Source organism: Capra hircus, chromosome 7 (genome assembly GCF_001704415.2).
Source record: "Capra hircus breed San Clemente chromosome 7, ASM170441v1, whole genome shotgun sequence".
Taxonomy (NCBI): Eukaryota; Metazoa; Chordata; class Mammalia; order Artiodactyla; family Bovidae; genus Capra; species Capra hircus.
This window is the reverse complement of record NC_030814.1, coordinates 20442442-20466465: the sequence shown is the minus strand read 5'-3', so window position 1 is coordinate 20466465 and position 24024 is coordinate 20442442. Positions and strand designations below refer to the sequence as shown.

Genomic DNA, 24024 nt, shown 5'->3' with positions numbered 1-24024 from the left:
TCTATTTTCTATTGCCAATGTAGTCTTTTTTTTTTTTTTTGCTTTTTCCTTTATTTTATTTTTTTTTAATTTTTTATTTTTTTTTTTAATTTTAAAATCTTTAATTCTTACATGCGTTCCCAAACATGAACCCCCCTCCCACCTCCCTCCCCACAACATCTCTCTGGGTCATCCCCATGCACCAGCCCCAAGCAAGCTGCACCCTACGTCAGACATGGACTGGCGATTCAATTCTTACATGACAGTATACATGTTAGAATTCCCATTCTCCCAAATGATAAATCATCTTATATCTATTACCTTCATTTTATTTGTTCTAGCTAAGCGGGGTAGGGTGACAAGAAAGGTGGAGTTTGAATTTTTATTAAAAATTGAGACTATCTGATGTAGTCTTTCATTGCCTTTCAGTTCAGTTCAGTTCAGTCGCTCAGTCGTGTCCGACTCTTTGCGACCCCATGAATTGCAGCATGCCAGGCCTCCCTGTCCTTCACCAACTCCCGGAGTTCACTCAGACTCACGTCCATTGAGTCGGTGATGCCATCCAGCCATCTCATCCTCTGTCATCCCCTCCTCCTCCTGCCCCCATTGCCTTTGCTTTCCTTAAATTCATATTTGAGTGGATTTTTTAAAATATTTAAGAGCCAAATGAAATAAAGTTGTAGTTATGCCAAATACAAAGTATGTTTTCTCTCTGTATGTAATCTACAGAGCCAATATCTTACAATAAGGTGCAATATGTACAGATTTATGAATCAGAGTTCTGGTTATTGATTAAGAATAATTATGTTTTAGCTAAACTGATCTTATGCCTCAATTATGAGTATTAATATATAAAACTATTGCTGTTCCCCACCTCTTAGAAAACTTGTGAAATTCTGTCACTTGTGCAAATTAAACATAGGATAGATTAGTGAGTGGATAATAACAGTAATGAAAACAGGTCACTTTTATCAAATGGAAAATAAATATTGGTAGTCATAATAGAAATATAAAGATATAATCTTAAAGTTAAATCTATGTCTTACGAGAAGGTGGCGTAGTGATTTTAACAAGATAAGTGGAGCCATCACATAATCAAAGATTTTCTAACTCTGTATCTCTTCTTTGCCTCCATTCTTAAAGGTGTTAATAAGTACTAATATTGACTCAGATTTGAGTTTTAATCTCTCTTTTTTTCAACCTGCCAGATACATTACGAAACAAAAATCCTTGGATATGGGAAGTAAATAACGAGAGAGAACAGAGATAAAAACATAGATATCACGTTTTACAGCAGAAACCAACACAACATTGTAAAGCAATTATCCTCCAATTAAAAATAAATTTAAAAAAATAATGAAATGTTAAAAAACATGGATAATCTGCAAATAGGATAATTCACCTCAAGATGATTTTATATTATTTTAAACAGTTTTAGTTAGCAGCTAAAACATAGACACTTTGAAATGTTACCATTACATTCTTTTTTCTCCTTTCATGAAGGAGAAGAAAAACAAAATAACATTCTGAAAGTTCTTCAGAATAAGCTGAATCAAAATAATTTAGAAGGAAGTAGGATAGTAATCATAAAAATAAAGCATTATGCTGTAGAGCCGAAATCGAAGCATTACCCAAGACTGAGGTTTTTGTGTCTTCTTTTTTTAAAATATATTTTTTTATTTGGCTGCATAGAGTCTTTCTTAGTTGTGGCACATGGGATCTAGTTCCCTGACCAGGGATTGAACCCAGCCCCCAGCACAGAGTCTTAGCCACTGGACCACCAGGGAATTCCCCCAAGACCGAGTTATAAAATAACAAAATCAAAGAAGGCACCCATCTAATGACGAGCCAATGAGTACCTCCTTTCTTGAGGTAGCTCAGAGTGTCCTAGGTGAGGGCCTGGAGGTGTTGGTAAGGGAGGGTTAGAATTGGGTGGTAGGTAACTGTTCTTTTGAGGTTGGGCAGGAACATCAGATTCTGGTGGTTTCCATTTAAATTAATGAAGCTCATTTATACCAGGAATTGGAAAAGAAAGGTGAAGGTGAAAAATCAGATGAGGAAAATGAAGAGAAAGAAGGAGGCAAAGAGAAAAGTAAAGAAGGCGATGATGATGAGGAAGACGACGCTGCAGAGCAAGAGGAATATGATGAAGAAGAGCAAGAAGAGGTAATGGTCTGTTCTGGGAGAGTAGCAAAGCTCCTAACCTTACGGATGATCTAATAAGGAATCAGATATGTGGTATGTAATCAAAATGTTAAACAAAAACCAAGTTGATGGAAACCAGGGGTATATTATTATCCATGGCATCAAGTCTTTGGTACTAGAATTATAACATTGAAATTATAGTGATACCAAATGGAATGTAGGAGGTAAGAGTTACTTGATAGACAGCTTTGACCGTGGAAGTTTGTAAGCTAAGGAAATGGTTCAGTTTAGTTTGAGGTTTATCTGCTTAGCACTTTAAGTGAGCAATAAGGTACAGATTATGGATTTAGTCATATTTTGAGGGGGAATCCCAGAAATACCATCAGGTTTTAAATCCCAAAGTGCATGTGGATGCTATCAGAGAACATTCATAATTCAGCCTCAAGTATGACTGAGTCAGAACTCCGTGTTTTAGATTTGGGATTTCCAACTTTTAGAAACAAGGTGCATTTCAAAATAAGCTGGAGTCAATCAAGCAGGGTGATTTTGTGGGCCACGGCCTCTTTGGGACTTTGTAGATGCCTCACAGAAGAGTTTCTTCTGTTGATACGTTCCAGTGACCATTGTCTTCACTCCATTTCAGCTTCACACACCACACTGATGAATCAATCTTTATTTCACCTGAACTGCTCCACCTAAGAAATCTTAATTATATGCTACAATTACTTTGCCTTAAATTTTGGTTTCAATGAAATTTATATTGGTGTGCAGGAAGGGTATTGATTCATTTTTATCTGCTTCCAAATGGTTAGCCAATTGCCTGCCTCAGATACTAAATAATTTTATTTTTTTTCATTTTTATTTTTTTACTTTACAATACTGTATTGGTTTTGCCGTACATTGACATGAATCCGCCACAGGTGTACATGAGTTCCCAGCCCTGAACCCCCCTCCCTTAAATAATTTTCTTTCTGCATTGATTTGAAATTCTCCTTTATCAGCTCTTAGATTCCTTCATCTGTTTAGATGTATTTCTGGCCTCTGTTCCATTGATCTATGTCTGAATCATCACTAAGACATTCCAATTAATAGAAGCTTCTCATTATTTGTTAATATTTTAAGAGCATGTTACTCTTTTTTGAAAATTTCCTGAATATTCTTTGGCTTTTGAAATGCTCTGTTTATAAAGTCTAGACTTGAGTTGAGCTGTATTTGAAATTAACATCTGTCCTAACAAGAACAACAAACATTAGAATTCTGGTAATTTCAGAATTCTATATAGAGTACTAAACACCACCAGTGGGTTCATATAACTGTATTTCATTTTTAAAAAACCCAACTTTCTACTTTAATGAACAAATGATACATATTTTAAGGGTGAAGCTAGGTGAGTCTGGGTATAAGCAAGCTCAAAGCCTTTCCATATTTAAAGTTACTCTCTTTGCTCTTTCTAGCAGTTAACTAATGAAAAATTACTGCTAATTAACTCATTGGAGAAGGAAATGGCAACCCACTCTGGTGTTCTTGCCTGGAGAATCCCAGGGATGGGGGACCCTGGTGGGCTGCTATCTATGGGGTTGCACAGAGTCGGACACAACTGAAGTGACTTAGCAGCAACTCATTGATATGTATATATATTGAGGATGTGATAAGCATTCTGTTTGGAAGAGTAAAATGGAGCGAATTATCTATATAACACCTACATGTAAAATTGAGAAAATATGGACTTTTTCTTCAGCCTTTTGAATGTTGTAGTTAAAGAGCAGGGGCCCAAATGAAGCCAAGAACCCTTTACACCATCAGTTTCAACAGGTTCTAACTCTGTACCAGTCTATGTATCAAGATTACTAATCTCACAGAATTACCAAATGTGAGTCACTGAACCTACTTGGACACGCTCATGTCTAAACCCAAGTAGCATATGCTCAATTTGAAATGCAGTGTCTCTTCCTTTCTCGTTTCCACCTGTGTGTACAAACTGACTAGCTTACAGTTCCACACCGGTGTCCTCAGCAGGGTCTCGTGTACAAGGTGGCCTCACCTGAACCATGCCACCCCTCCCCCACACACTACCCCCAGGATTCAGCAAGGTTTCCAGACTGTTGGATTTCTTAGCACCAGAGAAACAAGGACAATTTCCTAGATTATAGTAAGGGTCTGAGCTGGAAACAGGAAATTAAAGTGTTTAGGGAGGACAAAGTAATGAAAGACATATCTGAATAGCACAAGTTACCTTTCTTATATTATTTATATAAATTTATATATAGTATCCCACCATGCAGATCCTAAAAAAGATGATATCCAGGAGACTTTCTTTTGAGAATAGTGTCTATTTCTTAATTACTCTGTGATAATTCCTGCTATAGATAATAGAGATATAGAGATTAATTTGGCAGGGGGTGAAATAGAAAAGAATAGCTTTGTGCTTTGCCAGGCAAAGGGGGCCACAGCAGGCTAACACCCTCAAAACAGTATCTTGGAGGTTAATTTTTTATGGCAAATTTCAATCATGTTCAAAAACTAGTGACTAGTAATAAAAACACCTACAGACTCAGCACTCAGCTTTAACAATCATCAATTCATAGCCAGCCTTTCTGCCGCTCTTTCATCCACCCAGTCCACTCCTGCCCCCCGACCCCCATCAAAGCCCCAGCTGCCTTGGATCATTGTAAAGCAAATCCCAGGCATTGTATCATTTCATCCATAAATATTTCAGTCAGCTCAGTCGCTCAGTCATATCCAACTCTTGGCGACCCCATGGACTGCGGCACGCCAGGCCTCCCTGTCCGTCACCAACTCCTGGAGCTTGCTTATGTGCATCGAGTCAGTGATGCCATCCAGCCATCTTATCTTCTGTCATCCCCTTTTCCTCCCGCTTTCAGTCTTTCCCAACATCAGGGTCATTTCCATTGAGTCAGTTCTTTGCATCAGTCGGCCGAAGTATTGGGAATTTCAGCTTCATTATTTCAGTATGTATTCAAAAATAAGGGCTCTTTATCACAGTAACATTATCATAGTTAACAGAATAAAATGTATTTCTTTAATATCATCAAGTATTAAACCAGTGTTCAGATTGTTTTGATTGGAAAAAAATATTTGCTTGTTCCAGGTGGAATCCGGTGACAGTCCATGCACTGCATGGTTAATAACCCCCTTAAGTCTCTTTTAATCTATATCCAAAATGGATTTTTGAATATTTGGTAGAAAGCAGAACTATCTTGAGTCATTTACATGGATAGTAGATGCTAAAGCTGAAACTCCAGTACTTTGGCCACCTCATGCGACAAGTTGACTCATTGGAAAAGACTCTGATGCTGGGAGGGATTGGGGGCAGGAGAAGGGGATGACAGAGGATATGGCTGGATGGCATCACTGACTTGATGGATATGAGTCTGAGTGAACTCTGGGAGTTGGTGATGGCCAGGGAGGCCTGGCGTGCTGTGATTCATGGGGTTGCAAAAGGTCGGACACAGCTGAGCGACTGAACTGAACTGAACTGAGTCTTACTCACCCAGAAGAATTGGAATGTTCCCAGGGGATTAATCTCTCTTAAAAGAAACTGAGCCACCCTAGATAGAATGTAGTATGTCATCTTCTATATTTGATTCACTATCTTGAGGTCTTTTATTTATTTTGATAGGAAGCAAAAATCTCTGCTTATGCTCAGCTATTATAACTGAAAACCTTAGTTCTGGTGTAGTCAAATGAATGTTAATGTAAATTGGCTTCATTTATTATTTGTACATTTGTTTGGACTAAGTGTATAGTGGTTAAACTAGCTAAACCACGTATCATCCCTCCTCTAAGGTATAATGAATGAGATGTATGCTGGTAACGTGTAATGGGCACCCGTATATGTTCTCTCAGCTAGTTGGTGCCTGAGACTAGTAGGGGATGGTGGTCTCGAGGAAGAAAGAGCACAGGTAGATGTGTGAAAGTTAATGTTTTAAGCATTGAAATAACGGAGACTTTTAAGCCTGGCATAGTTTCTAGTTACCTAACTTTGGTATTTATAAACTTATGTTTAAAGGGATAGCCCACGTTATATTCTTCAATGTTACTACTCATACTTTTAAAGTTTACTGAGGAGTATACCATTTCACTTAGGAAAATGACTACATTAATTCCTACTTTGAAGATGGAGATGATTTTGGTGCAGACAGTGACGACAACATGGATGAAGCAACCTACTAGCTATGGAATTTCTCATAAAATATTTTTATGATACAGCTTCTGAACATTTGGACAGACTTATTTTCTATTTTATTTCTGATAAGAAATGAGTAAGTACTTTATTTTTGTTACTGTTTTGTTAGAAAAATACTTGTTACTAAAATATTCAGAACCACTCTGAGTTTACACACTAGTTACCTTGTCAGTCAATCTCTGACACTGACATTCCTTCTCAACACCTCTGTCATCTCTCTAATGTATTCAAGTGGATTTTGTTTTTTTATGTTTTGGATTAGAATGTACCTGGAGTTTCTGCATCTTTTTTTTAAGAGTTTTTGCATCTTTTAATCTATGTATTCATACTTTAAAAAATTATTTAATTGCTGATCTTTTCTAAAACTGCTACTAGTCATAATGGATTTCTATAATCTGAAAGTTGGTTTAATACTGCACGTGGAGCACTTTAGAAACAAAGAAACTTGAAAATAATTTTATTTTTTACTTTTACATGGTATGTTCTGTGCCACTATATTATGACTACATAAACCTACCTGAGCTCTTACAAATGCATATTTTATGAGATTAAAAGTTTTGTGATTGGAAACACATGCACAGGGAAAAATGCCAATCTGAGCTAATTTCACAATTTAATCTGAAACCAATACAAAGACCTGGGATAAATAAATACCTGAATTTGAGGCTAATTTCATATCATCCTATAGATCAACTAATCATCCCACTGTAACAAGTTTGTTATCTTTGAGTCATTGGTTAATGAAAAATTAGACTGAGGTATTTAATTTCATACTTGATGAAAATGTGGAGTAAGTTCAAGTTGTATAAATCTCATTGCAGAATGCATATATGTGTAATCTGTGAGGTGTAGTGGCCTCTGTTACATTTCATAGGATTCAAACTGTCCAGTTGATATAACAATGCAGAATAAAACTCAGGTCACTTTGAAATTGAGATTAATCTTTTTGACTCATTTAGAAACTAGCTCCCCTTTTTGTATTGGGGTAGGAGAGAAGATATCTAAAATCTTCAGATTCCAATGACTCACATATGCCAAAGATTTTCAAAGACATTCTTATTATGTAAAATGATTTATTAACATTACTCACCAGAAGAAATTTTTCCCTCTTGGGAAGATACCACGCATTGCCCTCTGACCTGAGAATCAGAGCCGTAGATTCTGTTTCTACCTTTACTATTAAACTCAGCCTTGAAATTGAACTTGATTAGGTTTTCTGTGCCTTAGTTTCTTCACTTGTAAACAGTTTTCTATAAAAACTGCTTAAATTCCACCCAGAGTTCACCATGTGTGTTCATTCTCTCACCTTATGGCAATGATCATGCTTAAATTTGATTCTCACCCTCTAAAAAAATTGTAACTGGCAAAGCGATTGAAAACAGTTTTGAGAGACAGACTTATTTTCCTCACAAAATGTATTGAAATCTGATTTTCCCATCTTATTTTCTAGTGGAAAAAAATGTGTATTGTCTTGTGCCATTTTGTAATATGGCTTTCTCAGGAAAAAAAAGACCACTTTCAACTGTAATATTTCCTCAGATCATTCACTATGGGTGTGAGGGCCATTATTCAGTATTGTGTTGATCCTATGGTATTTCTTAAAGGAGTTTATGAAAAATTTTAAAGATTATAAATGGAAAACATGAATGAAACACTCTAAAGTAGCAATCTACCTAAGAGGAGAAGTCTCACTTTTCAGTTGTAATGGGCAGTAGTCATTTAGGATTAGTAAATTACATGCTTCTTATTCTCTCAACTCCTTAGTACTACAGCTAAATACTATTTAATTTATACAAATCTTACGTTATTGTTCTGTTTACTTCCTTTTTTATGAATCTGAAGATAACATGTGAATCAGGCAAATACACCAAAGATACAGGAATCTTTTTTTCCTGGCTCTCAGTCAGTTGCCACCATTTTAGTCCTACAGATGGTAAAGCATCTACTACGGGCAAGGATTTGCTGAGGAGGCCCAGCCATGTCTATTAAGTGCATTGCCTTCCTTCTTGGGAAGATCTTTTTATAAGTTTAAAGTAGACTAATTGTGAGAACAGGCAGGAAGTATTTGTGGGTTGCTTTAACAGTGGCAATCTTATTTTTCTGGCTTAAAATCTAAGAAGACTGTGAGATTATTCTGTAAGAAGGTCAACTTTAGCGCAGAGATTCACCTCATACTTGATAGTGAAGTGTCTTTAAAATTTCTATATATAAGATGCAAAACTGTTTTGTTGCTCTAATGCTTATTTTTCTGTATTTGTTTACACATTAAATTCCTGCAAAAAAAAATTGTGTCCTTTTGTTTGATATTATTTTGACTCTACTGAAATATGTTTGAGAAAACTAATTTGTTAATACTTATTTTACCTAGTACAATAACTGTGTATTTGTTGAGCAGGATGCCAGTATCAGATGTTCTTGAACAAACCACCATCAACAATAGAACTCTAGGTGATTAAAAGCTGTAAGAACAAACTAAGAGATTTGGATATTGAGAGAATGCTGACATTCATTGGACCTTGTTAACCTTTCCTTCCCCACTTTCAGATGTACAGTATCATGGCTTTTCTTTAGTATGCTTAAAGGCTCTGAAGTAAGTAACTTTTTATAAGAAAAAATATAAATACAACTTTTAAGATTAAGATGCTTTTAAAAATGAAGAAACCAAGGTTTACACCACAGATTCTCCATTAAATAACTCCAAATAACTGATTTTTGTTACTAGTATTTTTTAAAATTAGTATTTTGAGATGAAAAGTTTTTCATAATAAAATTAAATGTAAATAGAGCATATTGTTACATGATCAATCTGTAATCTCCATGCCTCGTAAGGCCTTTTTCACTGCAAATAACGTTCATCTGAAATTTGTTTTCATTTCCTTTCACTTATGTACTATAAGTCATCCAGTGTATTTTGTTTCAATATAAGGGAGAATCTGAATTGGTAAATCTTTGGCAATTCAATCTATCTTACATAGTATCTCTTTTATTAAATAGTTAGAAGAGGAGAAAAGATTTGCTTTATTCAATTAAATTAACCGGCTTCCATTTTTGATTGAATAATAAAATAGAAACTTTATTACATTTTTTATATCTTTTAAAATGTGAAAAATAAGGGGCAGAAAGTTTTAAAACCCAGTTTTACAGATGTACATGCTAACATAATATTCTACAATTCCATGCTGCATTTGTATAAAATATATTATACAAAAGTTTTATATAATTTGCATACATAAAATAATTAAAGCATTCAGATTTCTGTGATCCAACAGTGCAATATGCACATACTTGGAAGAAAAATACTGATTTCCTGAGCAACGTAATTCAAAATAAGAATGATTCCCATCATAATGTACCGTTTAAATACAGACTTCCCAAAACTCCACCTTTACTCTGTAACACTTTGACTGGATCCTGTTTCATGGTATTTCTAAAACCTAATTAACTGTATGCTTCATATTCCAAGTAGGTAATTTGAGTAAAACTAATGACTAAATAGTGGTTCATTTAAAGAACTCTTCAGGCCATTGAACGAGTAGGGTTCAGAAAAAGACAAGCTTTAAAACACAAGTTTTCGAAGAAGTTAACATTACTGTCTTCTAATTCCTAATGACTCTATAACTGATCTTAATATATCTACTAAGGACACAAAGCCTATAATTTTCTAGGAATAGGATTGCAAAAATAATTTAAATACCATCCATTGTTTGAAACAAGCTTAACCATTTGTACCCAAACTTTAAGAAAGAACTGCCCCTTTTAAAATTAAGCAGGTTTTTCTTAAACACTTGAAACTCCAACATTTTAAGTGAACCAAATGCAGTGATTCACAGTTGTTACTTTTACATCCGTATGTACATACGTGTGTATGTATCTTCTAATGTAAAGTCTCAAAGTAAATTCAGATAAGGGTTTCAACACAAAAGCCACAATATCAAATGATAACTTTTCTTGTTTTATTAAGTTTTACAAAGCAATCTGCATTTACTACAAATTTTGTAGTACTACTTAGTACTTTTTAAAAGTTAAAATTATTTTATCTATTAAATGCTTAGGAAATTGTTTTTAAATGATAAGGATTAAAATCTAGAATTCTATATATATAACATATAGAATTCTCTATATAACATATATATAGAATTATATGTAATTCAAACTATTCAATCAAGTAAAAATATATATTTAATTTTAATTATATATAATTCAAACATAAGGACAAAGGAAACTGCCTGTGTCATAAGGATATGTTATACTTTCTTCAAGGAATAGGACACTCTGCAAGACAGAAAATGTTTCTAACCAACACAGAACACCTACTTTTTAAAATGTTAGTGATTTTGGAAATCAGACTTCTGTCAATTTCCAAGTATCACAAGCAGAAAGGAATCCTTGACTATCTGAAATTTCATCAATTTGATGTAAACAAAGTTCTTCAAAGGCCATCTAGCCCATTCTATCCTAAAATAATCTTTATTTTCTTCCCTAAAACTTGATTTTCAGCAGGCTTAATAAATACAATGTAAACTGACCAAGTTAACACTGAGCATAAATTAGAAAGATGACCAAGGCACATTAAAGCAATTTTTAAAGTCTCAAATACAGTCACTCAAAAAATCAATTTGCTACAGACTTCCATATTAACGCTTTCTGGTAATTATCTAAGGCCCTCTGATATATATGGAAGGGCTTTAATGTTTGACTTCTTTGTCCTGTCTTTCTCAGACACATTGCTCCTGAAAGTACATTAAGCCTCATTAAGCATGCACCTCACTTTGTATCCAGATTGAAATCTGAAATATAAAACAGCTGGTCAAAAATTTTAAACATTAAAAGTTAGGAAATAATGCCCAGAAAATGAGGTGTTATAATGTATCTTAAGGTACATACTTTATTATACACAAAACAGGCAAGCCAGACTCCACCAAATCTTGCTTCTAATGAATTATTTTGGTAACATTTTAAAAACAGATACTTTTAAAAATTAAATCATGGAATCAATATGCAAATGCAATTTAGTCAGAGTCTGTCTGATCCACAGTAGATCTTAAAATGTGGCCCTATAAACCCCTTCTTTCTGACCAAACCATACACCTCTGGCCTCTGTTCCCCAGAGTGATGTGATGCTCTAATTCAAGGAAAAAGGATCTAAGTTGAACATTTTCTCTTTGAAAAACTCTAGAGGCAAAGGGATCAATAAAGCAATATGTCTGTTACTGCTCATGCTAACAGTCTCTTTACCCCTGCTTTTCTGCAACAGACCTCAGAGACAGACTGAAAATGTTTTCATCCCATTAACTTGTGCTTGATAGTGCAGGTGGAGGCTAATTTTATACGGCCTATGTTATGAATCCTATTGGACTATCTAAAACAATGCTTAATTCTGAAAATTATATAAGGCGTTAAATATAATTAAGGCATGTTACTACATGTAATACAGCAACAACTTATTACAGTATGTAAGGAAATATTTCCTAAATAATGGTAATCTGTACACGTGTAACACTTTCATCAAAGAACAACAAAAGTGCTTTCAAATATCAGAGGCAAATAAAATTACTTAAAAAACAGAAGCAGTGGCAGTATTCTTTAAGAGAGAAAGATAACTTTTACGACCTGACATAATCCAGTGTTCTAATGACCAAATGGCAACTTCCCAACAGTAACACATTATTTGGGGGGTTTAATAATAATACATTTCACCCTCTAGTACAGACATTATAGATAACTTTCCCATTTCTGTTCTACTTATGCTTTCATAGTGTATGAACTAAATTTTTTTTAAAACTTCAAAATAGAATTTTAAGTGCTATCAAATAATTTTAGAATGACTTTCTTGCAACTGAACATCTTGATGGTTCACAGTATTAAAATCTCCATCAGTTGCAGACATCTGATGCTATCATTATTTGCTTAATAAATTTATTACTAATAACCTCAAAACAAAAATACTTTAAAAATAAAATTTAAAGATAACCAGTCTTGACTAAGAAAAATGATGCATTTTTCAAGAACTTCCTGGACACATATTCAAATTCATTTCTGCTTTAAGCATTGATAAAACAGATACAGATTCACTGCTTTCAATATCAACAACTAGCAACTGTAGTGATTTTATACTCAACCCATTGTAAGTGGCTCCAAATAACAAAAGGTGAAAAAGCATCTTCAGTCTCCCTAAATTCTGCCTTTGAAGTGGTGACTGACTGTAACTGATTCACCACATTCCAAATGCACATATGATTGGTAACACTGTAACTGTGAACTGCCTGCTATGTTTTGTGTTGAGCAGCAGGTAATTGAGAATCTTGACTATATAGTTTATGATCATCTTGTGGACCAAAGGGTATTCCTTTAGTTGGAGCAATTCCATTTTCCATTTCTCTCTGCTGTGATGGGGGTGTGACTCCTGAATGCAAATGTGAAGAATCCACTGTTGAATGGTGACTGACATCCACCTTAGCTAAAATTTCATAATACAGCAAATAAAACACTGGTGTTATTATGCCTACTATCAACATTATCACTACAGCTGTCCACCACCCTATTCCCCAGTCTGCTCCATAATAAGGGTCCTTCCGTTGAATGTTTTTGTTGTCAGGTTCAAAACGGACCTGTTGTGCTGTCAAAGCAGACACCACCTCATTCAGGTTCTCTCTTTTGGTGTCTGTACATTTTACTATTTGTTCGATGTCCCGGTCTACTTCTTTTAGAAAGCTACCAGCTGACTCAGTGGAAGAAAGAGAGTCATTAGCTGACAAAAGTTCCTGTTGTTCTGGAAGGTATTGAACAGTAGAAGGACGTGAAGCCTGTCTTCCTTTTGGAGGATAAAGTGTTTCAGTCAATGAACTAAACTTTTTTACTGGAATTTTGATAGACCTAAGGGCAAAAAAGTCTTGGTCACTGATGAGATTGTTAACCCTCTTGATATCTGCTACCTGTAAGAAAAAAAAAAAGGCAACATTCAACTAAATTCTGAATCAAAATTAAAGTAGGAACAAGTCATTCATCCCAGTTACTTTTAGAGGGGAAAAAATGAGCTTAATCTAGAAGTACTGAGTTATCACATCCAGAAAGATTTTATCTGTGGGTAACAGTTCTACACCACACTTGATCTACCAGTCTTAAGAAATCACCAATTATATTCTACCATCACCCCATATATTGTTAACACTAATTCTAGTTATTTAAATAGATTCTAGGATCTTTTGATATTTCTCTTTGTACCTCATGTACAAATATCACACTCTGCTGCTTATAAACAATTTGTGAAGGAAGGATTACAGACTTAAGTTCTTTCTTCTTATGTGGCAGTTAAGAGTACAGGCAAATGTCAACCCAATAAAAGTACCATGTTTTATCAAAACTAAGATGCCATCCACTCTCAGGATGTCCCATTATTTTCTGTATCATTAAGGTAAAAAAACTCCACCAAATATTGAAGATGCCACCATTCTAATTTTAAATATGTTAAAATATTTTATTTTTAAAAATACACATTGGAATTAATAAAATGATAATATATCTCCTTCACTTGCTTTCTGAAGCCATTTCCCCCCAAACTTCTTGCTGTAAATGCATTATTCAGCTCCTCCCAAGATCAGTCATTTCTATAGGCTTTCCTTGTATACTTTATATAGTCCTCAACCTGTCTATATATCCTATCCAACTGCCAACAATGGCAAGAGTAAGGGAGTATTTCTCAGGCTACCAGTTACTATGCCAGATTCTCCAACTACCTTTAAATTATTAGTCCATCAAAGCTGTAAACTAAGCCCATATCATTTATCACCTGATTGATGTCAGAAAGGTTAAAGTGAATCTAGGATAAAACTGATTTCTGACATGGCCAACAATGGATAATCATGTCCCTCATAAGATACGGAACACTGGAGAGGGATAAGAGAGAATGAACACAGATTTCACATGTGTTGACTTTGAGGTGCCTGAAATATGAAAGTGGAGGATGTCCAAAAGGCAGTCAAGAGATGAATGTCTCAAATTCAGAATGATCCAGCTAAAGAGAGAGATTTGTGGATTACCAGCAGAAATGATAACTTAAGTCACAAGAGTAGATAGATTTGCTATAAAAAGGTAACACAGGAAAGATCCCTGAGGAATGCCAACATTTGAGGTGCGTGCTGAGTGAGAGAAAGCCACAAAGGAGCCTGAGAAACAGGAGCCAGGAAAGCACTATGTCATAGTGGGTAAAAGCACAGGCTACCAGGATTTGAAGCATGACCTGGACACTTTCTAGCTGTATGATTTGGGGCAGGTTGTTTAACCTCTCTGCAAATCAGTTTCACGTATGTAAAATGGCCCTAATACTACTACCTACCACATACGGTTACTGTGAAGATTAATGTATTAAAATGTCCAAAGAACATCTATAGTGAAACACATATATTATGCAAGTGTTAGCTTATATTAAACTTTAATAGTAGGAAAATCAGAAACCTGCAGAATCCAGGTTGTCAAAGAGGGTTTTTAAGAGGCAGCAGTGACCTGGATTAATTGCATATTACTGATCCAGTGTGATGCAGAATGAGAAAAAGTGAATTCCTTTGATGTATATGTGTGGAAGGAAAAGAGAGAGGAGATGATAGTGTAATGTTAAAGGGTGTTTCGTCATTTTACTATCTTAGGAATCTTTTTAAGACAAATGAGGATTCACTGACAACCTGAAAGCCTGACCCTATTCTCTTTAAATGCTCTTTTGTTTGGTATTATACATTCCAACTAATAACGACTCAGCAATCTTTCTGAACCATGCTTCCAAGATTTAGCTTCTATCTCTAAATATCGCTATAATGTTTTCTCTGTTATGCAAACTTCCTTGGTTACATTTAGGATTCCAACCCTGAACTTTTTGTTCCTCATCACTGTTTTATAACAGGCATATTTTAATAATTCCTAAGGTTGAATATTTATAAGCAGAATATGGCACTAACTTCCATAATTTTTAAATGATAAATCCTTTTTGTAAGATTAATCCTTTTTTTTCCCTATTAGTTGCGCTCTGTCAAACAGAGCACTGTTTAACCCCCTAACTCCGCTTTTTCAGTTTTCCCATTACTATGGCCAATGCCATCTTCTCTGTTAAGCTAACTGCCTTTCATCACTCTACATTTAATTAAGGAAACAGCAGACACATCCTGTGATTGCCCCTAATACATTTTCTATCAGCTTCTTCTCTATCCTTGCTATGAATATTTTAGCCCACGCAGTTACATTCATTGGATATTCTAATAACCACTTTCTTGGATTCCCTCTAACTCACTAGCAGGTTCTCCCTGCCCCACCCCCACCCCCATTTTGCAGCACTCTTTAAAACCTTAAAATGATCTTCTCTTACTATATATCAAACTTTTCCTTAGTTATCTTACAGCACTTCATCCTAGTCTGTGTCACTCGTTTCTGACACACCTAATAAACTTCCTCTGTTGTCTACTTTATTTCCTCCTTGCTATCTTTTCTACTTCACTGTCATATGTCTGAAATACTTTGTCCTTTTCAAAACCTCACTGATTAAAAATATGACCTATTTTTAAATCATTCAGATGGCATTTCAGATTTCTCTTTTTCTAAGAAAACTTTCTAGGCTCTAGAAAACTACTGTTTCTCTAATAAAACCACTAGACCATACTCTTCTCTTGGATCTCCATGTTGATATTTTTAGCCTTGCCCCAATCTTAAAAGTCTTGATTACTTTCCATTAACAACCTTCTAAGGTTTATTTCTCCGTGGTCTTATTTCTCTACAGAATACATATTAACAATTTTATCTGCATTAAAGAATGAAATCAGATCATTTTCTGATTTAACAATAAATAATGTTCCCATGCATGAACAAATCACAAAAAACCCCAAACCCAGCTTTTCTTACTCCATCAAGAAATGCATTTCAATAAAATATTTTATTAAATGTTTAAATTAAAATGTATAATATTTGTTTTGATCAATCATGAATAACTGCAGTATTTATTCATAAAAAATAACAATAAAACACATAACATAAAAAAAATAAAAAACACATAGAACCTCATGGTCATAGGAAACTTTATAAAATTAAATTTAAATATATATATAAATTTATCAATATATGTGTGTTTCTACTGCAGGGAACTGTGACAGGTAATCCATAAAAGGTTTTCAAGCATAAATATATTTTATACTATGAAAGATTTTGAGGGGGAGAATGAAAATATTAATCAAGAAGAAAAAGGAATATATAAAATTTCATGCTACCAAAAAGAGAGCTCATATATATTTTAAATGATTTTAGGTAGCAAATCCTGGTGGTATTTAGAATTCCATGCATACATTTAAAGAATATTGTAATAGTCTTTTTTAAAAATATCAATATTGACAACATTCTGGAAATTAAATTCTTAGAAACAATTTTAAGTCATGATGTATTTAAGATGTTCACTTCAAAATGTGCGAGGTGTTACATAGTACATACATTTCAAAATTCTTTTGGGAGCATAAGAATAAAAACTTTGATAACAAAGGATTTAAACGTGTTTACATGAAAACAGATTCCATGTTATGGATGCAAGATGGACATGACACAGATATAAAATGAATTTAAACAGTTTAATACCTAGTAAAATAAAAAATATACCTCTCCTCTATAAATCCCTCTTAAGAGAATCTACTTCACAGAAACAGAGGTATTAGTAGTGACGACATTCACTGCCCAATGCAAAACATGGAGAAAATCCTGACTACCCATGAATAAGAGAACAATTTAATAACTGTGGTATGTCCATACTAAGGAACATCTTAAGCTATATACCATAGTGAGTTAGGCCTGTATGGCTATCAGGGATGTCCATGATATACTAAGAAATGAAAAAGAGGCAACTTTCACAGTAACATGGATAATATAAACCAATTTTAAAAACATCACCACATACATATACATCTCCCCCCAGAGGAGGTATGGAAAGAGATACACCAGCGTGTGTTACCTCAGGAAGTTGGGACAGGAAAAATATTTTCCTCATATATTTCTACATTCTCTTACAACTTGAATAAGGAGAAAAATAAATACATTTCAGTGTTTTCAATCTGAAAACAGAATCATTTAGAAATAAACAGAATTCAAGTGTTCACTTAAAAGTTAAGAAGTTAACATCCACCAACAGGATAAGAGATTTCTATGGAAAGAGGAAAAAAGCAGGGGCGGCGGGGGGGGGGGGGGTGGCGGGAGGCGTGTGTGTGTGTAGGAACAAAGATGAAAGGGCATAGACTTTACTTCAACTTGTACTATGAACAAGTAATGTATTTGGGGCTGCATTATGCAAAATCAGATTAAAACTTACCGTACAACAGTATTGAAGGGCTATTGCATTTAAAGTGTCTCCTTCCTGTATATCTTTTGTTAACACTATAATGTCATCAAGTCTATCTTTTGATGTACTTCTTCGGATTTTTTCTTTTCCTCGGGATCGAAGCTCATACACTTCAGCATCTTCCTCCAACATATCACTGTCTGTACAATTTCCAAATGCATGTACTTGAGCACTTGAATGAATTCCTGGAAGAGGAAAACTACGATTCTGATGCCTCCCAGCCATGTCCAAATCTGGTGGGGAAAGAAGGCAGAGAAAACTTTGGAATGTAGCTGACCCATTTGACTAATTTACATGAATCTTATATTCAAGACACTATATTTTGTTTTTTAAAGAATGGTTTGAGTCATTTAAAAACTTAGGTTCAAGTTTTGTAGCTGTTGAAGAACAATGAGCATATCTGGCAATGGAGACAATGGGATGGGAGGAAGAGGTAATCCATTATTTTAGACTGTATGTCACAAAACAGTGATGCTTACATTTTAATGAGGGCAAACTGCTATATTTTTTTAGGTCAAAAAATTAAGTTTCCCCATTCTGAGTATGTGAAGAAAATATAAGAAATAACTTTAAGATCACACATCTTAAAAACGTGTGATCATATATATAATTTATAGATCTGATGGAATCAAAGTATATATATAGTTTTTACATATATACACACAATGCTTTTATAAACCCCAAACTTTCTGAGTTGTCCTGAGTTTTAAGTTCCATGATACTGAACTATCTTTTGGTCTCCCTTCCCACTTCCCTGGATCAGGCTAATTTCAGTATTTATATTTAGTACAATATGTGCCATCTACACAGGTCATGATTTTGCTCTCAACCAGGGATTTCTTCCCTGGCAGCTTTTCATCAAACTTTAAGGTCAATTTAAGGTCCATAGAGACTGTGAACAGATTTTAAGGCACTGTATTCACTTACACTTCAGAAAAGACATTTTAAGACTGAGATGAGAGCTGACTTAAGTATACTCACTCACAAATCACCTTCATCAAGCTGACCTATTCTCATTAAAAAAGATTAAGTGGGAGAAATTCTCCAACGGGAGGGGCATTCGGTGCTATGTGTTCTGAATGGATGGCTTTGACACAGGGGTGCCACTATGTATGGCAATGCTGTCTGTGTCATCAACCACCCCTGTGAACCCAACTGCTTTCTCGAGTCATCCACGCGGAGGGCTAGGGGCACATCATCATCTTTACCTACCCTGCATTGCGTCCTGCGCGGTGAGGAACTCATGTATGACTACAAGTTCACCACTGACGATGCCAGCAACAAGATGCCCTGTAACTATGGTACCTAGTACTGCTGAAGCTGTGGCTACCTGCCACAACCCCTGTTGCCAACTTGGCCCTAGCCTGGGGACCTCCTCATCCCTCCCAGAGCATCTCACCCCACCATCATGTTCAGGGTGGATGTGGGCATGCAGGTGGCAAGGACTCTGCCTCCCCACCTCCAGGCCACCCAGCAATTACCCCTTCCTGCCCTGGGGCCCCAGAATATAGACCCTGCACAAAGGTTTCTAAATCCCTTCTTACCTCTGTTAGGAGAGTGGGATCCCAGGTGGCAACCAGACCCTCCCCCACCAAAGTCTTAAAAAACAAGAACATAAACCAATTCCACACTCACGGTTTTAGCTTCATATTAATTATTCTCATAGGGAAGGATAGATTATTTTCAATAATTGTGAAAGAGAGTAGAGAAGTAGTAAAAGGAATTGGGAAGGTAAAATACTTAGGGCTTAACGATGTGGCTCAGATAGGAAGAAATTAGTTAAAGGTCACACCAAGATTTCTGATTTATGTCCCTGAGTAAACATTGGTGCCATTTGCTAAGATTTGGAACACTGGAAGAGCATGGGGTGAGGGTGGGGGACTTTGATTATAAATTCCTTTAACCAAAAAGAATGTCAAATAGTCAAGTGAACTATGCAGTCAAATTCAGAAAGGTGTGAGTGACATAATTTCATGACTCATCTGCACATAGGTGGCAACTGAACCTGTATAGATGAGATTACCTAGAGAGAGCGCAGAATAAGAAAAGTGGGTCCAATGTGGACCCTTGGAGAACTGCTACATTTAGTATCTAGATGAAGGAAGATCAGCCTGCAAAAATGGAAAAGAAGTAATCAGAGGGGGAGGAAATCATGAAAATGGACCCTTGGAGAACTGCTACATTTAGTATCTAGATGAAGGAAGATCAGCCTGCAAAAATGGAAAAGAAGTAATCAGAGGAGGAGGAAATCATGAAAATGCTGTGCAATGAAAGCCAAGACTAAATGATTTCCCAAAGGCAGTTGTGAATACTATGGACAAGCACCAGGTGGAAAAGAAAAAAAAAAAATCAGAAAAGACCAACTCCAGAAATCTGAATTTGTAATATACACAATAGATCATCTACTATGTTGGGACATACTTAGAAAATTTGGGAAACTATTTCATATCATTGAATCCAACCCCAGAAAATCAGTTTCTGACCCTGCTCTATGGCAACACGGTAATGCTTTAAAAATTCAAAAGTTTCTACTCAATAAGTGACTAATAGCTACATATTAAGTCGATAATTTCACCTGTTCCCCCAAGAGCTACATTATACTACCATAAACTGGAACTCCTAACTCAGCAGCCACCAAACTGAAGAAAGCTACCCACATTTTACATCTCAAAAGCAGTTTTAAAATCACATCTGTTCCTTCAAGGAATTCTAACAAGTGACAACTCTAACAAGGTTAAAGATGAAACTTGTTTTAATACAATAAATTAAGGATGCTTTATTTTTATTTTGTTCTCAAAGAAGCTGAAAGTATCTCACCTTCACCTAAACCACATAATAGTTTTATTTCCGCTTTTTAACAGTCTTTCAATACTGTCTTTAGGAAATATCTGTGAATACTGTGGATTCCTAGGCAAAATTTTATACATATGCACACTTTTCTGGGGATAATATTCATTGTTTTCATATTCTCAAAAAGTTTTACAAGTTATGAACCACTTAATATACAGCGATTTACACTTGGCTATACTAACTCAGTTATGCTGCCAACTTTAGATGAAAAAGTCTGATAATTTGTTCTTAGAATCCCAAAGTAGCTTAGTACCGCTGAAATTCACTGAGCAAGGCACAAAAGCCATTTTAGATACTATTATAAACGTCTCTCCATATATGTGCTACACAGGCGGCGCCAGTGGTAAAGAACTTGTCTGCCAAAGCCGAAGACCAAAGAGATGCAGGTTCGATCCATTGGTCAGGAAGATTCCCAGGAAGAGGGCATGGCAACCCACTCTGGTGTTCTTGTCTGGAGAATCCCAGGCACGGAGGAGCCTGGCAGGCTACAGTCCATAGGGTCACAGAGAGTTGGACACGACTGAAGCGACTTAGCAGCAGCGACTCCATGATACACTGAGAAACAGTATCTGGGTCTCACGATCTCTTCACTCCACTTGTACTGAAGTAACGCAGGCAGTAGAATACCACAAACTGGATAGTTTGTTTCTGAATAATCAAGAGTTGGTTGTGTCCCTAATTGATATGAAAAGCTAGACTCTGGCCCTGGCATATAATTATCTGAGCCAACTATATAAAAGATTACAAACTACACAGTAGTGAAGTCATCTGGCTCAATTCGCTCCACCTGTTATAATTCTCTTAAGGCAGGACAGAAAACACAAGTGCCTCCTTCAGAAACTGAAACAAGCCTGCATGCTACGTAGATTGTAAGAATTGGCAAAAAAGTACCCCAATGGACCCCATGTTAAAGCACGCATCAGCTCACTCGGTAACTGAAAATTATTTCCCCAAATGCCTGCGTGCTCTATAAATGCTGTTGGGTGTTTTCGCTTTGACGTTCCTTAAGCAAGTAGCAATAAAACGGCCACAGGTCTCAAGCTACTTCAGCACTGGGACAGTATCAGAGAGACTGTTTTCTCAGGGCCAATCGAGTTTCTAAAAACTTAACTTCCCCCCTCCTCCTTTCCACACGTCTAGTTTTTTTTCTCTGTTACACCTAGCGATGATTAAACCTCAGATCCCTATGTTGTCATCGCACTTGGGACGAAGCGTACCAGATGCTGTCAATGAATATCCAACACAAACACGACGTTGTGGGAGAAAGGTAGCGTGTCTAGTCGGGAAACGCTCTGCTCCGGAATTCGGGCAGGGAGGAGCCTTTCCTCTGAGCCTCAGTTTCCCCGAGAGTGTATCAGGGGGCTTTGGTGGAGCTGGTCTCGAAGGTTTCCGCTGCCTCGGAGTCTCTTCCAAGCGGGGCCGGGGTCCGAGCCCCCGACACCCGGCCCGCCACATCTGCGGCCGCTGGGTCCGCGCCGCCTCCAGCGAAAGGGCAGTCGGGGCCCCAACGCCGCCGGCCGGACTCGGCCACCCCCACCCCCGCACCCACCTCTGGCCGCCATCTTTACCTGTCCCGTTAGCAGGGGGGACTCAACGAGGAGACGGCCACCAGGTCCGCCGCCGCCGTCCCGGGCCAGTTCATGGCCGAGCCTCAGTCTCTGACTGCCCCTGTCCTCCTCCACCCTCGTCGCCGCTGCCGCCGCCACCAACGTCTCCGCCTTTCGTGCCGTGCGCCGCCGCCACGTCCGCAAACCTGCCGTGCGTCATCGCGTCAAGTGGGCGGAGGTGGGAAGGGACCGGGAGGAGGCGGAGGGCGGGGGCGCGAGGGCGCGCCCAAGAACCCGGGACTCTCTCACCACAGGCCGACGGGGACGCGCAGGCGCAGGGATTCCGCCGTATCCCGGGTGTCGGCTGCGGGTTCCAGCCCCGCCCCTGACGCCAGCCCCGCCCCTTACCCCTCCCCTTCTGCCCCGCCCCTTCATTTTCCCCAGTACATAAAAGGTTCGGGGCCAAGTCCGCAGGCTAATCGAGCTATTTGGGCTGACCTCGTGTAGCGTTCTGTTTCTTTCGCACAGCGTTGGCAAAGACCGGCTGGAAAACACTGAGGGGGACGATACTGAGGGTTTGTGAGGGTTTGTCCGGGGCTGCTGTGCATTTCCTCTTTGCCTCTGAAGGCTTGTGTGATGTGAGGAAGGACGCCCGGAAGCATAGTATTGACATCCATGTTTTAAATTATTCCATGCTTCTTGCTCTTCGTACTGAATCCTCTCGATTCCTGCAGAGAAGACAAAATACTGAAGGGAAGAAACCCTTGGGCGGCAGAGGACAATTGTCTCAGCCTTTATATTCTTAGATGAGGAAAGTGAGCCACCTAGAGTTAGGCCCCAGAAAATGTTTGCCCTCGAGCCCGGGGTTTTCAGGCTTCCTTTTCTCAATGAGACAAGGCTATTTACAAATTGCAACTTAATTTGTTTTGAAAATTAACTGAAAGTCAATAAGATTTTAGTTTGTTAAATGACAAACTCATGACATCATACATGGTGCTTCTCAGAAATTTACTGAATGAGTGTGATAACGTGTTTGAATTTATGTTAATAAGTGTAAAGCGTTTTTAATGATGTGCGTAATGTCTCCCAGTGTTGACGTTAGACTTTACATTTTGACGACCAGTCTGTTCTTATGACAATAAAAATTTTAGACCCAAACAGGCAGGGTGCAGTCTGCTTCTTTGAGGAATGTCTGAATATTTATGCATCCTGAAGTCTTCGAAGCTTTGTTTTAAATTATTTTCAAAGATTATGTTTTCTGTTTTCTGGGAAGTGCCTCAGTAAAGGTTAGGAATTCTGCATTGCAATCTTTTTTCTTTTATTTCTGAAGATAGGCGCTGTGCTCCACAATGCAACAAAAAGAACTGGAGTAGAAGACTTAAAAAAAAAATTGTTTTTTAAGTTTGTCGGAGCTGTTCTGTGTGCTGTTGCCCTTCTGACACCCCTGTCTGTAACCATTTATCACTGAGACATTTTCTCATCAGTAGACAAAGGATATTTCCCCTACTTGATGTGTAGGACTCAAACAGCTCAGCCTTCATGAATGTTAATGTGAATACAACCTTCTTTCTGCATATAGGTTTCTTTTCTTATTTTAATGTCAATAGGCAGTGGAATCCATGTGAAAGTCCAAGAGATAGAATTTCAAGCGCTTCTACAGGACTGCTACCTATTCCCTTTGTATAAATACTTTCTCAGTGATATGTGCATGCTCTTGAACCATTATTTATATTTCACAAAGGTGCAGTTACTGAACTTTTTACAAAAAGACAATAATAGAATTATATTTTATTATAAAAATATACAAAGGAGGCAGTTAGCCATGAAGTTTGGCCAAGTTCCAAAAAACTGGCCAGTAGGAACAAATACTTTGTCTGAGGAAAAGGATGTCCCTAGTATTGAGCAAGGCTAAAAGGATTTTCAGTTTTTTAGATCTCTGACAG

At 37.0% G+C, this 24024-nt stretch overlaps 2 protein-coding genes across 5 annotated transcripts in view; one reads left to right on the top strand and one right to left on the bottom strand.

Moving 5' to 3' along the window:
- The window catches only part of POLR3G (RNA polymerase III subunit G), a 51541-nt gene extending 42638 nt beyond the window's left edge, over positions 1-8903 (top strand). For 3 of the 4 annotated variants that reach the window (XM_005683431.3, XM_005683430.3, XM_018050046.1), the window contains 2 exons: positions 1999-2145; positions 6232-8902. In XM_005683431.3, coding sequence (XP_005683488.1) covers positions 1999-2145; positions 6232-6318 — 234 coding nt within the window. In that variant the 3' untranslated portion in view covers positions 6319-8902. Of the gene's footprint in view, positions 1-1998; positions 2146-6231 lie in introns of all 4 variants that reach the window. The other variant, XM_005683428.3, reaches the window with a different exon arrangement.
- LYSMD3 (LysM domain containing 3) lies at positions 9377-22329 on the bottom strand. Its single transcript, XM_018050045.1, has 3 exons — positions 22103-22329; positions 17655-17917; positions 9377-13263 (listed from the first exon to the last, which is right to left on the bottom strand). The coding sequence occupies exons 2-3, from the start codon at positions 17907-17909 to the stop codon at positions 12598-12600; spliced, it is 921 nt and encodes a 306-aa protein (XP_017905534.1). The 5' UTR covers positions 17910-17917; positions 22103-22329; the 3' UTR covers positions 9377-12597.